The sequence below is a fragment of the Delphinapterus leucas genome, chromosome 5 (assembly GCF_059928025.1).
Source record: "Delphinapterus leucas isolate spDelLeu-1000000601 "Yukka" chromosome 5, BTC_Dleu_Yukka2, whole genome shotgun sequence".
Classification (NCBI taxonomy): domain Eukaryota; kingdom Metazoa; phylum Chordata; class Mammalia; order Artiodactyla; family Monodontidae; genus Delphinapterus; species Delphinapterus leucas.
The window spans coordinates 29,951,704-29,969,963 of NC_143133.1; the positions used below are offsets into that span (position 1 = coordinate 29,951,704).

At 39.7% G+C, this 18,260-nt stretch overlaps 1 protein-coding gene across 1 annotated transcript in view; it reads right to left on the reverse strand.

Moving 5' to 3' along the window:
* EGF (epidermal growth factor) overlaps window positions 1-18,260 on the reverse strand; it is a 93,816-nt gene that overhangs the window by 51,542 nt on the left and 24,014 nt on the right. Inside the window, 4 exon segments of the mRNA XM_030760117.2 lie at window positions 13,010-13,209; window positions 14,691-14,918; window positions 15,333-15,514; window positions 17,560-17,759. Coding sequence (XP_030615977.2) covers window positions 13,010-13,209; window positions 14,691-14,918; window positions 15,333-15,514; window positions 17,560-17,759 — 810 coding nt within the window.

Below are 18,260 nucleotides of genomic sequence, written 5' to 3' on the forward strand. Positions count from 1 at the left end.
TCAGTAAGGTAGGTGCTTGGATTAAATTAGCCAAATAATACATTGAACAACAAATGGCCAACTTGGTACCTTTGGTTTTCAAAGCCAGAGTCAAGGGCTAAACTAGTAACACATATATCCCTGTTCGAATTTTGTTCCTTCTCAGTTTTGCCAATTTTAATAATGACTTTGTGAAATGCTCTGGAAATACAGAGGTAAGCTTGAATTTGAGGGCAGCTCTCAAGGTGCATGTAGTTATGGAGGCCAGAGCTCTGGCAATAGGTGACGGCAGGGGAAGAGGACCGGGGTCAGGCACCAGGAGACCTGGCATAGCTGAGATCAGTGAGAGCCTGTGAGTAAGGGGAGGAGCCCACTAAAAACACAGCCTTGCAGTGAAAGACACAAGAAACAAGCCGGCGAGAGCCTGAGCACAGTAGTGCACGAGGCTGAGACCGTCCCCCATGCGGGTCTGTTTCTCTGGTCTCTGTCTACTTAGAAAGGTGCCCCTCACTCTGACTCTACCCCTTTCCTTCTACTTCAAGTTACTAAACACTTTTCTTGACCGACAAAGCATCACACATTAGAAACGTATTCTTGCCCCCTTGAAAATGTTTCTAATGTACCTTGAGACCACCTGGAGGGCATGTCACCCTCTAGAGATTCTGGTTTGATACACCAAGGGAAAGGCTCACTCAGAATCTTATGATTCTGACGCTGGAGTCTTTACACCACACTTTGAGAGACACTGACCTAAAGTACTAATGGAATATCCCACTTTCATCTCAGTTATGTATGCCTCCTTTTAGCTAATCTGTGTTATTTCTTCAGTTATTTTAAACTTGTTTATTCAGATCTCTTGATAGAATTACATGCACAATTATTTAATACTGTTGGAATATTATCAACTAAGTCAGTTAAGATTTACACTGAATAGGTTTTTTTATAATTAAAAAAAAATTTTTAAGTTATTTATCTTTGGCTGCGTTGGATCTTCGTTGCTGTGCGCGGGCTCTCTCTAGTTGCGGTGGGCAGGGGTTACTCTTCCCCGCAGCGCACGGGCCCCTCACTGCGGCGGCCCCTCCCGTTGCGGAGCACGGGTTCTAGGGGCACAGCTTCAGTAGTTGTGGCTCGTGGGCTCTAGAGCGCAGGCTCAGTAGTTGTGGTGCACTGGCCTAGCTGCTCCGTGGCATGTGGGATCTTCCCAGACCAGGGAACGAACCCGCATCCCCTGCATTGGCAGGAAGATTCCTATCCGCTCTGCCACCAGGGAAGCCCTACACTGAATAGTTTTTGGATATTGATTCCAAAAATTTTGTTTCTTGTCCACGGTTTTTATGCCAATTATGCATGTTTAGTAACATTGTTTTCATGTTCCTACATGCTCCACATATCAAAATTTTAATTAAGAAAATTAAAAACAAAATGACTCCAATTTTTAAAGTAAAGGACTAAAGTCAGAAACTCACAAATGTACTGGAGACAAAATGTATCTAATTCAAATTTCTAAAAAAGAACATGTGATTGTTTTAACTGTATTTTTTATAACGTTTACAAATTAACAACAACAAAAATTCAGAAAGGCCTGATTAATAGCACCTTTTAATAGCCTTTTAATAGCACCAAAGTGCTACTACTTTCTTGAGGTAACCAAAAAGTGAGAGATTATGCTTCCTGTAAATATCCCCTATAAAAATCTTTCCAAACCCAGTACGATAGACGACCACTGCATTAAGAATTGGGAAAACTGAGTTCTGCCTTTTACATAAAATCACCTTATCCCTTTGACTTCCGTTTCCATGAAATAAAAGTGTTGAAGTAGATATTCTCTGAGATCCCTCACTTAAAAAAAAATATGGTTCTATACAGAATCAAATGTTTGTTGTAAATTCCTCTAAATTTATACCTCTAAAGATTCTCAAACCTTAATACCTGCTCATGATATGTTAATGGAGATTCAAACTGACTTACGGAGAAAACAATTAGTGTCTAGGGTACAGGAAATTGCTCTGTTCTTCATCTAGATCCAATGTTATTTATCTTTTTTTTGTACTTTTCTACAACCTCTTACCTGTTCTTCTGTTTGTTCTTATTATCAACATCATCATAATTCTATATATACATGTACATTAATCAGTAAGCTTTTGAGGATAAAGCATGCATCCCATTCACATTCATAGTTCCAATAGCACCTAACCTGGTGCCTTTTACAACACAGCGGTGCTACAAATATCTGGAATACATGCACAAAAACCTGTGATCATGAAACCTGCAACTTAACTCCTTTATTTGGTTTCTCCTTGAATTTCCAGTCAACCTCAGAGTTAGAACTCAAATAGATGGTCAGTATTCTTTCCACTATCCCATACTGATGATGGCTTTAACGATACTTATTAACAACATACATTACTCTTCAGTGATGAACACGGGCAGGAAAGCAATCACTATTCGTCTCTGAATGGCTGTGCTGATGATGTGACCCCAATTCAGACACTAAACACTTAAAAGGTCGTTTTAGGAAGAGGCAAAACAGAGAGGATTGAGGGCTGTATTTTGTTTAATCTCCTTAATCTGCTGTTCTTTAGCTTCAAATGAGGCTGAAGCTAGCACTCAGAATGCTGCTGCTGACCTCAGATAACCCCCCTCCCAGAGCCCAGCAGTGGAGCCTAATTACCTTTGAGATCAAATTAAAAGCTCCTAAATCATGGAGTTTAATGTCCACCACCAACTGCGCCTTCAATAACTGCCCAACTCACAAGTGTTCGTGAGCTTTGTTATAGCCAAGCAAACTATAGATTTTACCCTGGCGCACTTCTGAAACAACACACGTGGGATTCCCGAGCCTTGCTTCTTTCCACTGATCACACCTTTCTCTCTACCTCAAATTCAGTGTCAGACTCACCTCATCAACAAAGCCTTTCTAGTCTCTTCCATTTGAACCCATTCACTTGAATCATTCTTTTAACTAAATATTTAGCGCCCCCAATAGTTAAAAATTTGAATAACATTTTATAAAGCATTTACGTTATCACATGTAATTTTTATAACAAGCCCTTGAGCTACGCAGAGTAATTGTTGTCTTCCATTTTACAGATTACGAAACAGTATCTTAAGGATCACATATAGGTAATAAGGGGTAGGGGTGGGACTCGAGCTCAAGTCTTCAATGACAGACCTCACCTCTTTAATGTACATAATATGTGTGTTTGTGTATATGTATATACTTATGTATATATATAAAATATAATTATGGGTTTTTATAGAAATATATATATTTATATTATTCATATTATATATTAATATAGACCATTATATACTGATACATAATAAAGTTAATATATTAACATATTAATGTTATGCTATATATTTTATGTATAATAAAATATATAAATTATATATACAATATATTTTTCTATAAATGTCTATGATTTTTGTTTTATTTATTTATTGTCTTTTTCATTAGTGAGTTCCCTGAATAAATGACTCCCTCACCTTCCCCAAAAAACTTCCCAAACTGTGTAATATAGAAGTTTATTCTTCTTTGTTAATAGAAAATAAGAAGGAAGAAACGAGAATGGTTATTCTGTGCTATTGGAATTCCTAATTATAGTTAAAAAAAAAAAATCACTTAGCCAGAACTTAGCTACTTGGTATCCTTATCCATCTAAACCTAAGAATCAGAAAGTAAAGAAATAGAGACTTCCCTGGTGGTCCAGTGGTTAAGACTTCTCCTTCCAATGAAGGGGGTGTGGGTTTGATCCTGGTCAGGGAGCTAAGATCCCACATGCATCAGTGGCCAAAAAACAACACATAAAACAGAAGCAATATTGTAACAAATTCAATAAAGATTTTTTTAAATGGACCACTTTAAAAAAATCTTAAAAACAAAAAGAAAGTAAACAAATCAACAGCCTCTGAGCAGTTAAAAAATAAATGCCTTTTACTCTCAGATGCACCCCTCAGGCCCACTCAGTCTTTCCTTATTTCAGACCTATTTCTGAGGAGCTTGGCCAGTCCACAGCATGAAGATGCAAACACAAGGTGTAGAGGCCTCCGCTCCCATTGCTACCACCCCCATCCACAGTGCATTCCCCACTAGCAGGAGTGGCTACATGATTCCAATGTTCTTTCTTGCTGAGCCCAGGCACAGCCTCAGCCCAGCATTCTAGACCACCAAGGGTTAGTTACTAGTCATCTTTCCCACAACTAGAAGCCTTATCTCAGGGCTCCTCCTGGAGAAAGGCGGCATAATCTGAGTGTGAAAATGATAATAACTGCAATGAATAGAAACATTTCAAATATTTTTTACATCCTTGAATTTATAAAGATGCTTTTTTTAAAAGAAGGTCACCTCTGGAGGATACACTAACCCTTTATTCTGAAAACAGATAAATTAAGGGAAAGATTAAATCAAGCATTTAATTTACATTTCCTATAAAAGATGCTCCTCAGGGAAATCATAGAGCTGATGTGGAAAAGTTATTCAACTAATAAGCAGTGATAGAATTAGAATGTCATTACTTCAAACCTCTAATGAAAAAATGCCTCTAAGCAATGACAATTAATAGCTTGTAAAGCCATTACACAAAAGGCTGATAGGAAACTCTATAATGAACAGACCAGGCTGGCAACACCTGAACCACTGATGAATCTTGAACATCACAAAAATAATGGAGACCCAGCCACTACATGCCCTCTGGCGTGGTCACTAGGAAGCATGCGGTACTACCTGCAGTACCACCTATAAAGTACTCTTGCAAAAAATCTGAATCTGATAAGGCTTCTAGGCTAAAACTACCAGTGTATAGGAAAAACAGAATCACGTTAAATGACACCACGGGGATAGAATCTGAAAAATCCAGAATGTGGGAAATTCTAAGGGACAAATGATCTGGGTTCCTCAACAAATGAATGGCAGGAAAAAGTCTCAAACTAAAGAGGCCAGAGCCAGGCACATGGAAACCAGCAAGAAGCAAGAGACAACAGCAAGAAAGATAGAAAATTGATGAAGAGCCATTACAAGTATTTAAAAGGCACTTCACATGGCAGCCATTGGTGTCAGGGCAAACCTGCATTAAAAACCCAGCTTTGGGCTTCCCTGGTGGCACAGTGGTTAAGAATCTGCCTGCCAATGCAGGGGACATGGGTTCGAGCCCTGGTCCGGGAAGATCCTACATGCCGCGAAGCAACTAAGCCCGTGCGCCACAACTACTGAGCCTGAGCTCTAGAGCCCACAAGCCACAACTACTGAGCCCACGTGCCACAACTACTGAAGCCTGCATGCCTAGAGCCCGTGCTCCACAACAAGAGAAGCCACCACAATGAGAAGCCTGCGCACCGCAACGAAGAGTAGCCCCCGCTCACCGCAACTAGAGAAAGCCCACGTGCAGCAACAGACCTAATGCAGCCAAAAATAATTAATTTTTTAAAAAACCCAGCTTTGCCTCAAATCAGTCCTATTCTTGCCCCAATGACGTGTATCTTTGTAAATGTGACCCTCATCATTGAGAAAATGTCAATAACTATAAGTATGTTAGGAAGTACAGAAATCCATAATTTGCTAAGATTTCTGTAATAAATAACAGAGCTTTGGGTGTTTGAACTGATAATTTAAACTATATGAAAACAGAATATAAGTGTAGATGAGGATAGGGAGAGATTGGAATCCTTGTGCACTGTTGGTGTAAATGTAAACTAGTACAGCCACTGTGGAAAACAGTATAATGGGCCTTCAAAAAATTAAAAGTAAAATTACCGTATGATCCAACAATTCACTTCTGAGTATATGTTCAAAAGAATTAAAAGCAGCATCTCAAAAAGATATTTGCAGACCCATGTTTGTAGCAGCATTATTCCCAATAGCTAAAACATGGAAGCAACCCAAGTGTTTATCAAAGGAGAAACAGATAAGCAAAATGTGATATACACATGCAGTGGGTTATTATTCAGCCTTAAAAAGAAAAGAAATTCTGACACAAGCTACAAAACAGATGGATCTTGAGGACATTATGCTGAGTGAAATAAACCAGTCACAAAAAGAGGAATATTGTATGATTACACTTATATGAGGTCCTTAGAGTAGTAGTCAAAATCACAGAGACAGAAAGGAGAATGGTGGTTGCCAGGGGCCGAGGACAGGCAGAAATGGGGACTTCTCATTTAATGGGTGTAGAGTTTCAGTTTTACAAGATGATAAGATTTATGGAGATTAATGGTGGTGATGGTTGCACAAAAACTGTGAATGTACTTAATGCCACCTAACTGTACACTTAAAAATGGCTAAGATGATAAATTTTATGTTCTGTGTACTTTACCACAATATTTACATTTTAAGAAAAAATTTTGTGAAAATAATATTCATATATCTAGGATGATTCTTTTCTAGAGGTATCAAAAAAACCAAGGTTTTACAGTAGAAACCCCAGGAATGACGTAATCAAAGTGAATCAGAGTCCCACCTGGGCAGTTTTAGCTACACTAGTCACTTCCATAAGCAGGTACACTTCTAGGTGGAGACAGTTCTCCTTCAGGAACTCTCAGAATTAAAGAAATTCAGCAACATTTTTCTGCATGAAATGAATGCAAAGTATTTTAAACAGTGTTGATGACAGATGTGCTTCATTTTCCAAAGAAGACGCTTTTGAAATTCTCTTATGAGCTTAAAACTGGAATCTACATTTTAAAGAACCACAGAAGAAAGAGAAATTGTTTGCACCTTTTACAAAAGAACATCTGTGAGCAGTAAAACTATAGTTGCAAATTCTCTAAATGTTGAGCTTGAAATAATGCCATTAACACTCTATACTCTGTATACAGTGTATACAAAGAAGTTCCCACACTGGCTCTGAGATTCATATACAGTCTGCCCTTTGTATCCATGAGTTCCACATCTGCATGTTCAACCAACCGTGGATCAAAAATACTCTTTAAAAAAATTCCAGAAAGTTTCAAAAAACAAAATTTGAATTTGCCTTGTGCCAGAGACTGTTTACATAGTATTTACAACTATTTACATAGTATTTATATTGTGTTAGGTATGATAAGTAATCTAGAGATGATTTAAAGTATAAGGAAGGACGTTAGGTAATATGCAAATACTATACTATTTTATAAGGGACTAGTGCACTCTCGGATTTTGGTATTGGTCAGAGTCCGAAAAAATCCCCGTGGATACTGAGGGACAACTCTAACAGTATAGGTGTCAGGGCAGCCAGGAGAACACTGTTGCCTAATAAGTTTAATCATGACAACAAAAATGTGAGATCAACTCTGTGTCTCTTTTCAGAGCGCCAGAGGAGGAGGAGTGTGTGTGTGTGCTTATGTGTGTGTGAGTGAGAGAGAGAAACAAAGAGAGAGACGGAGAGAGAAAGAGATTGATTTTCTGAGTTCCTGAAGTGGAAAAAAATTTTAAAAGAGAAAAAAATAAGGTTTGGGCCCCATAATCTGTGCAAACTGAAGCTTTTAACCACCAGCAGGCCATGGATAGACAAGAATATGCCAAATGACAGGTTATCCCAAAACAATTAAGGCAAACCTAAGATAGGAAACTATAGACAACAGTGAGAGCGTAGCTGGGGAGGCAGCATGGTGTCAGTCTGCCTGGGTTCAAACCTAGACCACTTAATGAAAAGAAAGAAGAAAAAGACTGAAGCATAAGAGTCTAAAAGACTCTGAAAAAGACTCTCCCTAGAGTTAAGCTGCAAAGATCTGCTGCAGAGAAAACTGATTTAAAACACTGGGATTTATTCATAACTATACAAAAGGGAGCAGGCTCACTGAAGACTGTCTGGCCAAGGGCAGGGGCTTACAACATGGAAGAAAGGCAACACGTATTCAGATATTAAATATCTTTAGAAGTTGTTCCTCGTGGTATTATTTAGCAGGGAGAGGGTACCAAAGGGTGTTTTTCTCAGTCTTTTTTTTTTCCAACTATGGTTTATTAAATGTCCTCTAGGCACTGGGAGTGCAATGGAGAGTTGTAGTCTGTGTCCTCATAGGACAAAGGAAGTTGAGGAAGACAGATGTTTATGGCAAAACATGATAAGTGCCCTGTGACAGGGGAAATCTGCTATTTTCTGCAAATAGCTACTGAGGCTCTGAGGTCAGGGAAAGTGTTCCTGAAAGAAGTGATATTGGAGCTGTTTCTCAGAGGATGAAGAGTAAGCCACTGCCAAGAATTAGAAAGAGTGCTCCCAGGGAGTTCCCTGGTGGCCTTGTGGTTAGGATTCAGGGCTTTCACCGCCATGGCCCAGGTTCAATCCCTGGTCAAGGAACTGAGAGCCGCAAGCCATGCGGCCAAAAAAAAAGAAAGAGTGTTCCAGAACATGCCGAAAGGCTGGAGGAGAGAGCAAGTGTGCCTCCCTGGAGGAAATCAAATCTTTGAGGATGGCTGCAGCCCAGACTTTAATGCAGAAAATGGTGAGAGTGGAAGCTGAGAAATGAACGGGGTACCCCATGAACCAGTTAGATAAAAAGACTGGGTTTTATTATTGGCAATTGAGAGTTGACAACTGATTTTAACCCAGGAACGACACGATTGGGTTCTTCGTTTTGAAGGGTTATACTCCCTGCAGCATGGAAAAGGGAGGTGGGGGACATGAATTAAGTGGACACCAGGGATGGAGAGCTCTGAGAGGGGCCCAAGTGGTTAGATGGTAGGTAGTAGAATTGTCAGGAGCTGGAGACTGATTTCATGGTGTTGGAATGAGAAAGAGGGAGGAAAGGGCAACTCCTAGATTTCTGCCTGTCGAGGTGGAGGTAGAATGCTACTCACCAAAGTAGGGACACTGGAGGGAGAGAAGCTGGGGAGAAGGGAGGGGAAAGTGAGTGGGTCAGTTATTTCCTTTGCTCCTGAAGCACTTGCAAGAAATCCAAGTAGAAATGCTCGGAAGGCAGGTGAACATGTGGGCCTTGAGAAGGAAACTTGTGCTGAGCCTGAATGTGTACATCCGACGTGGCCCCAGCAGGACCCTGATCCTGGAGGAAGCAGACTGCAAGAGAAGGCACCAGAGTGACTACTCTCAGGAAATAGGTCAGAATCATCAGAAAACCAGCCTGATGCTGAAACTGTGGCTCTATTACCTCGACTTGGGCTCATCAATCTGCTGCCTCGAACTCCTCTATAACCAGCCAATCTCAATGGACAAGCCGTGGACAAACAAGGACTTGTTTAAACTGATACAATGCTCTTCCTGGTGGAGCTCTGTGGCTTTGCCTTTGTAAGCCCCACCCTTGCTCCTTGGTCTTCATCAGGGCTGCTCCCTTTTGTGTATTATGAATAAATCCCCAATGTTTGAAATCACTTTCTTTCTGCAGCTTAGCTCTCACTATGCCTCAGGTTCCCCCCACCCCCCACCCCTTCCTTTGTCTATATCTCAAGAAAGAGGTCTGGACTAAAAATAATATATTCAGGAGTCAAACAGGCTACTGCATAGGAAATAAAATAGAAAAATGTCACAGGTTATACGGCCCTTAGAGATTAACAGTGCACATAACCGTCTGAGTGGTTCTGAGAAATCACTTGAGAAAAAAACAACCTGCTTAACTTTATTTAACCCAGTCTGTCTAAATCATCTGACCCTAAAATATTTCTTCCTTCCAAATAACCCTTACAGAACTAGTGTTTGATAAATGATAGTTTAGGCATTTTTCATGAGGTAAGTTTGTTGGTCCTCTTATTTGTATAAATACATACATTTTATAACAAAAATAATATCAACCAAGTTACATGATTTTTCTCAGCTATCTCCTCACTGAAATAGTCTCACTACTAAATGCCTTGCAAACCAAGGTACTACTACTGCTCACTTTGCCAGAAGAGCTATAATTGTAAGCCTATTCTTCAGCAGGAATTAACCAGCCTCCAGAAAAGTACATCTTTTTTTTTTTTTTTGCGATACGCGGGCCTCTCACCGCTGTGGCCTCTCCCATCGCGGAGCACAGGCTCCGGACGCGCAGGCTCAGCGGCCATGGCTCACAGGCCCAGCCACTCCGCGGCATGTGGGATGTTCCCGGACTGGGGCACGAACCCGCGTCCCCTGCACCGGCAGGCAGACTCTCAACCACTGCGCCACCAGGGAAGCCCAGAAGTACATCTTTAAATGTGAAGGCTATCAGGTACTTTGAGAACCTGATGGAAGTTAGGTACCATCTCCCTAGACGGACAATTGCATATCTTCATCTAACATATACAATCAAGGGCTTCACAACCCTAAATCTCAGGTAAAGAATTTCTGCTGTACATGGCACTAAAACAATTTAAACCTATTTGATGATAGCCAAAGTAACAGTGCTCTTGAAATCAAAAGTCCTTTGCACTTGGACCTCATATGAAGCCCATCCTTTGATCAATAACTAAAGCCAGTATCTCCAGTGCCAACTGCCTTCTAGATTCCAGGTTTGCCTGTAGCTCTGCAGCTGGCACCGTCTTTCCAATCAAATTCTATTATTTGCCACATTGTTCTATAGTGCATCATTGTAGATTTTCTCCTGAAATTCATGCTTTCAATATCCTATTTGAACGCCCCATCAAAGAGTCCAAGTAATAGTGAAGGACTCTGAAGAGCTTACCTGTTTATGGTAGAAAGAACACTAAACTGACAGACAGGAATTTTTTCCAGAATCCATCATTTACAAGGTGTGTAATCCTGGAAAAGTCACTCTATTTCTCTAGGCTTCATATTTTTCAATTATGAAATGAGTACAATAATTGAGGACCTTTCTGTCTCACAATGTTGCTGTGACAAACCAATATGATAATGCCCAAGAAAATACTTTGGAAATTATGAGGTTACATATAAATGTAAGAGATAGTGATGATGATGACGATATCTCTAACTACTGTGAATGAGACCGATAATAATTCGTAGTATTATGGTTGTTGGTTCTAATTTTATTGTGAGTCATCACCACTTGGACAATAAGTTGTATCTGAGCTTGAGTCGAAATTTCCCATGGAAGGTAACTGGCAGTATATCAGATGCACTGCCTTTATGTGTGGAATATGGTCACCATCTATTCTATAGTCTTGCTACTTGGTTGTTGTTCTTTAATGTTGTGCTCAAGCCACAGTTGAATTGTTTACCAAAACTCTTGCTTTTTAAATTCAAATAAGTGAGTTAAAAAAAAATAACTTGCCTGAACAAATGCTTCATCTCTAGGAATTTGTCCTTGCAGTTTCTCATCTCTTGCATTGAAAGTATAGTCATTACACAAGTGAAATTATAGTTTCTATCTAAGTTTTTTAAAGAAATAGATTAAAAGCATTTGTACTATTAGTTACCTGCCTGAGGATATAAGAAATAACAATGTCAATTCCCCCTAGATTCTAACCTCCCTTTGACAGTCTCATGCCTGTTCTCTGTTCAGTCCCTACAGCTCTCTTCAGGAGCTATGTCGAGGGCAGGTACAAACCCATTTATACGCTAACTGTGGGAGGGACTTATAGTCCCTACCATGTCCCACATTATTACCAAATCCTAGTGGTATCCAACAGGTAGAAAGAAGAGAAAACAAACAATTCCATCTTTATTTTGGAAACTCACAAGGCTAGTTGCAGATGAAATTAAATATATTTTAAAGCCCTCTTGAAATAAAATTTTTACATAAAGACAGATGTTAGTGTAACATAATTTATGTGGTATATAAGCCATATCAAAACAGTCTACCTAAAAAAAAAGATTATATGTGAAGGAATTTGTATGCCTGTTAGCATAACTGACATCATCTTGGGCCCTTACAGTTTCTCCCGTCCTTCTGCTGACCCTACCCAGGACTGTGCTGTGCAGTGAATCACTTCTCTGTCATCAAGGGCTTTGTAGGTAATAATCATAAGGACCAGGTAGCCTCTATACTCCTTTAGTCCCCAAACAATGATGAAAACCTTCCCTGACATATTCCTGGCACCCATGAGTCTAGTGACCCATTCATAAACATTGCTTCCAAGCACGTACCCCCATACCCCAGGTTAACTATAAAATTGTCCCAGTGGCCCCTCGGCAGTGCAGAGTAAAGCTGTGAATGCTTCCAGATCGTTGTCTGCCCAATTCCAATCCCACCCTGTAAGTTACTCTATAATAAATCAATCCACTGATTATACGGAGCTGCCTGCCTCATTTTTTGGTCTTAAGATGCTTCCTCGGTTCAATGGGCACTTTTTGTTCCCTTCGTCCTTCAACAGAATTCAGAGAAGACTGCATTTGAACGTAGAAATTTGGGACTATGACTAGATTCAGTTAATCCATTTATTTTACTAATTTTTTATAAATAAATAAATAACCACTGAATATAGGGTGGTTTACATCAATCTGTCCATCCATCCGTCAGATATGGTCCCTGCATGCATGGCATTTATAATCAAGTGGGAGAGAAAATCAAAAAGAAAGCAAAGTGGTACGTAATTCCACGTTTGATGAGTTCAGTGAATATCTATCGAGAGAAAGATAGGAGGTGAAGGGGCCTACTTTGCTCGGAGGACCAGAGAAGGCCTACCTGAGGACATGACAGTTAAGCTCAGAACTGGAGAGAAGTCTAGGCAGAGAGAAGAGTGACTGCAAAATCCCGAAGGTATGAAGGAGCTTGGCATGTCTGAAGAACTCCAGGAAGACTTGTGTTAGAGTCCAGTGAGGGGAGGAGGAAAAGATGCTGGATCAAATTGGTCAAATATTGGTAGGCCTGGTTAAATGTTAAATTTCGATCTAAATGCAAAGGAAAGCTTTTGAAAGATTTTAAGCAGGGGGGGTTAACAGATCAGATTTACTATGTAAAGGCAAGAGGAGAAAACAGAAAGATTAATTAAGTAGCTGCCACAATAGGCCAGACAAGATATGCTGGCTGTTTGGACTATGGTGGTGGCAGCTGGGGGAGTGGGGAGTGGACATTTGAGATGTATTTAGGAGGTAGAATGGAAAGGATTTGGCGGTACATTGGAAATTGAGGGTGAGGCAGTGGGAGAAATCAAGGATGACTCCTAAGTATCTATCTTGAGAAAGTTGAGGACTATGCCAGATTCTGTTTGAGGTCAAAGATGACTCACCAGGTACCCAAGGATCACCCTCTGCCTTGGGCTGTACGAGTGGATGCACTACTTTAATTCCACCAGGTACAAATGATGGACTGAGGTTAATTTTGACCATATTCTTCCCAGTGTACTTGTTAGCTATCCAAATTGTCTTCTTTTTCCATGTTGAATAGAAAATACGATCACCAAAAAGGGACATCGCAAAAATATTGTGCCTAAAAACAACAGGAAAAACACATAAAGAATGGCAGAACATTTCTTCTGGGCTTATTAGAGTTTCACTTCATTTCAATTTATTGTCTGAATTTTAATCACCTACGTTTTCAATTGTTTCTCATTTAGGGTTAGAAACAGATATTAAGTTTAAATTTTTCTTTATGTAGCCATAATCTGAATTAATAGGATACGATTTTTAGCTCCAGATCTATTCTCATTCTTTTGCCTCTCAGCACATAAGTGTGGTGAAAATAAAATAGGGAAGAAATCAGGAACAGGATAAGAGTGGACTTCAGGGCTTCCCTGGTGGCGCAGTGGTTGAGAGTCCACCTGCCGGTGCAGGGGACGCGGGTTCGTGCCCCGGTCTGGGAAGATCCCACATGCCGCGGAGCGGCTGGGCCCATGAGCCATGGCCGCTGAGCCTGCGCGTCCGGAGCCTGTGCTCCGCAACGGGAGTGGCCACAACAGTGAGAGGCCCGTGTACCGCAAAAAAAAAAAAAAAAAAGAATGGACTTCAGGTTGTGTCAATTTTGCACAACTAATTGCTTCCTCTTGCCGCAAGCTAGAGTCAGTTGCTGGCAAGATAGCAAGTCAAACGAAAGATGCTTCACAAAACATATGACATAGTAACTCCAAAATGAATACCTATAACCAGCATGTGAAAATTTATTATATGCCAAATACTCTGTTAATTATTTTTATTTGTGTTTCTTTACTTAATCTTCACAATAATCCCAAGAAATAGGTCCTATTATTATCCCCACTGTGTGGCTCTCAGCATAACTGATGCCATCTTGGGCCCGTACAATTCCTCCTGTCCTTCCGCTGACCCTACCCAGGACCGTACTGTGCAGTAGATAACTTCTCTGTTGTCAAGGGCTTTGTAAATAATAGATATTGATTAATAATCATTAGGATTGGGTGGCCTCTATGCTCTCTTAGTCCCCATAAAATGATGAAGACCTTCACTGCCATATTTCCAGCACCCACAAGACCTAGGAATAAATCTTGACTGAGGAATGTACTTCCTGTTTCCAAGCACATATCCCCATACCCTAAGTTAACTGTAAAATTGTCTCAGTGGCCCCTTGGGAGTGTGCAGTGCAGCTACAAATGCTCTGGATCGCTGCCCACCCAATCCCACCCTCTGAGAAGGTTACCCTATAATATACTGATCCATTGCTTATATGGAGCCACCTGCCTTATTGTTCAGTCTCAAAATACCATTTCAGTTCAGTGGGCACTTTTTGTTCCCTCCCTACTCCGACACCCACATTAAAGGAAACAGGATGAGAGAAGTTGTGTAACCTGCCCAAGTCACTCACCTAATAAACAGTAAATCTGGGACTTGAGCTCAAGGTTTTGGACTCCAAAATCTGTACTAAACCACTACACCAGTTTAGCTGACAAAAGTAACATTCATTTATCACACAAACTTCGAATGGCAATTGTGTTATTTTATACCAAAAGCAAAACTTACTGTGTGTGATGTTGGCTAAAATGGACGGAACCTCCATCGTAATCACAGGAACAAATACGAGAATTGCTTCTTTCTCTATGGTACTGAATCCAAAAGAGCCGTTTCTCAAGCACATCCAATGACACAGCTGTTATTTTCTCTGATGTCTCTAACAGAAGCTTCACTTCCACACCACCAAGATCTGCTCTGTGAAGGCTGCCCGCCACCTCTGAAGACCAAAACATAAACCTGAGGGCAAACACATCACGTAGACACATAATTGAATGTAAGGTCACTGAAATGGCTGACTTCTCTCAGTTTTTCAGTAATCCCCGGATGTCTGCACAGGACGAGTTTGACTATTTTGAATGAAAATTCAATTCAACAAATATTTATTGCCCTGTTATGGCAATTCTGTGTGATTTCAAGTTAGAAGGAGAATTACACTTCTCTAGCAGGAAACCATGGTAGTCAAGAGTGCTACTGGTAGAGCAAGCCTGCCTCAGTTCAAATCCAGGCAAACGCCCTATTGAAAATGGTGTTTGTGCATTGTAAAAGAGAGTCTTGGTCTCAATCAGGAGGTCTCTTTAAGTCAAAATGTCATGATTCCATGAATTTCAGATTTTGAAATATATTTCAATGTCCAAAACCAGCAGCATTTACCTTTCTACTGGATCAACTGCTATATTTGCAGGATATTTTAAGGCGCTTAAGAGAACGCGGGAATTGTTTCCTTTCATATCTGTTACTGTAATGATTCCTTCCTGTTGATTTGACCAAATAAGTTCTTCATTGATCCAATTTATTGCCATTCCCGAAACATTTTTCTCTATCTCGCATATTTTCTGTAAAATCAAATTTTAAAATTGTTATTAATATTTCCCCATTCACAACAAAATTGTTTTTATTGTTATGTATCAAAGTTTATTCTTTTAAGTTCTTGTCATTTTTGTGCATTCCCAAAATTTAAATGATAAACTAGTCATAGATACCATGCCATTATTCAGATGTAGCAATATTCATCCTCCCATGTGAATATTTCTGGGCATAGTATTTATATCACAGCTTTGAGATGAAAATTTATTCTATATTTATTGAAATTAGGCAATCAGCCATAAAGTATTAATTATTTCAACTATAGTAACAGTGGAATTTCCATGCTACCTTAAGGTTAGTTTATTCAATTCCATTTGCTAACGGAATTTTCCAGGTTCTCACCTGAACCCAATTCTAAGCTTTGCTAAATTCTGGCAAGATTCCCTTGGAGTTTGTGCATAGGGGCATGAAGTAGATTAATTTCTTCTGGTTCCTCTTCCTCCCTTTATAAAGGGACCTTCCAGGTCCCTCCCTTTCTAAAAGTCCTCAGTGCCTTCAGGCTCTGTCCCCAGGATCTGAATAGCAGGGCTTTTCTTTATGCTCTCTTGTGATAAAAACAACTTAACCAAACCTCAGTTATCTCCTAGTTCCAGCATGTGCAAGTAAACCAGTCCTCTAGGTACGCGGAGGGTGAGAGATTGGAGGAAGCCCTGATTTGTACCATGGCAGACTTCCGTGGTGGAAATATTCCCACAATCACTGATTTTCAGCTGCCGATGTGAAATCAGCAAACACAGAGTTGGACAGAAATCAGTCTCAGGAGTCTGTGCTATTCCCACATCCCATACAAAGTAATCTAGCCAATCCATTTAACTAATTGCTAATATATTAGTTCACCCCAGTAAGTGGTTTGCCTTTTAATGGTTGTCCTTTTTAAACAATGTTTTAACCCAAAGCAGGGACTAATACTAGTGGATTTTAGGCTTCAGGCCAGTCCTTTCCTAATGACTTGCCACAAATTCCACAACTATTTAATGTTTTTTTCCTGTTCTCTGACAGGAAACCCTCCAAATTCTTAAACTCAAGATTTTGAAACTAGTCTACAGATGGCTGGAGAGTAATGAGTAGCCATCTTTGTTAAAAGTGAGATTAGTAAGTATTAGAGATGTGATAAAACAGATTAGTGCCTAATTGAAGGCTTTAAGAATAATTGGAGGGAGAAAGTTGTGTTTAAAAAAAAACAAACAAACCCAAAAAACAAACAGCGGGCACTTTGTGTTGGGAATAAATGCTTAAGGTTTCTCTGGCCACCCGCTCTCTGTAATCCATCTCCCAGGAGAGACCATTCCTGCTGGGACTCATTTAAGGGTTCTACTAATTAAGAAGAAAGATAAAAGATCTTTTGTATGTGATTGAAGCAAAATATTTATATCTATCACCTGCTTTATTATTTTTTTCCAGACTGCGAACACCTTGAGGATAAAAAGAAGAAAGATTTTCTTCCTAAATATTAGGTGCAAAAACCCATGACAGAGATTTTAAACAGATGAGACAGGGTTTCTCAACCTCAGCACGACTGACATCGGGGGCCTGGTAATTCTTTGTTGTGAGGGACTGTCCTACATATTGTAGGAAGATTAGCAGCATCCCTGGCCTCTAGCACACCTTCTCTTCTCTCCAGTCCAGTTGTGACAATCAAAAATATTTCTTGACATTGCCAAATGTCCCCTGAGGGGCAAAATTGCCACCAGCTGAGAACCACTGGAGTAGAAAATAATCATGTAAATAATCTGTTTTAACCATAAAATGGCGATCTGGCTTAATAAACTTACATCTTTTCAAAATTACATTGACATCCTCACTTTCTCCTGTTGGGGACTTCCGAATATCAATGCGACATGCATGGGCTTGTTCAGTAACATGATACCACAGATGCAGATTAAATAAATACCTACATATGCCAGACGTGTGTTTGCAATGTAATTTTCATTTATCTATATGTTATGAATTTGCTATATCATATTTGACAGCCTGTTCAAAAATCCCTCAAATGCCATGGGAAATGGTACTTTACCTCTTGGCTTGTCCCATTCAGAAAAACTCTTTGCAAAAGTTGTCTTTCTAGATCGACCCAATAGATTCTTTCTTCATTGTAATGAAAATCCATGATCATGGACATGCCGGCATCTGCTACCAACTGCTCATGATTAGTTCCTTCCAAGTCAATCCTAAAGATCCTGTTTCCATGTGAGAAAATTAAGAAGGGTGCAGGACCTGCATGGGAAGAAACCAAACAGTATATTTTCAATGATATTTTATCTGATTAAGACAAAATACCTCCCCATGATAAATAGCACAAGCAGAATTTGGTTTTTTTTGTTTGTTTTTAAATTTTTTTGGTTGCGCTGCATGGCACGGCATGTAGGACCTTATTTCCCCAACCAGGTATCGAACCCGTGCCCCCTGCTTTGGAAGTTTGGAATCTTAACCACTGGACTGCCAGAGAAGTCCCCACAGTTAATTTTTTAAGTCCTGCTTTTATACTTTAAATAAATACCATTGTTTAGATAATAAAGACTTCCTGTAGATGTTCACAATTAATTTTGTAAATCATTTTCTCCACAAATTGATTGTAAGAAATGAACATTGACAAATTATGAAAAAAGAAATATTTGAAGAGAAAGACACTTTCTAGCTTAATAATGTTTTTATGTTCAAAAAGAAACTACCTACTGTATTCTATTGTAAAGAGGGTCTGTATGAATGTCAAATTTC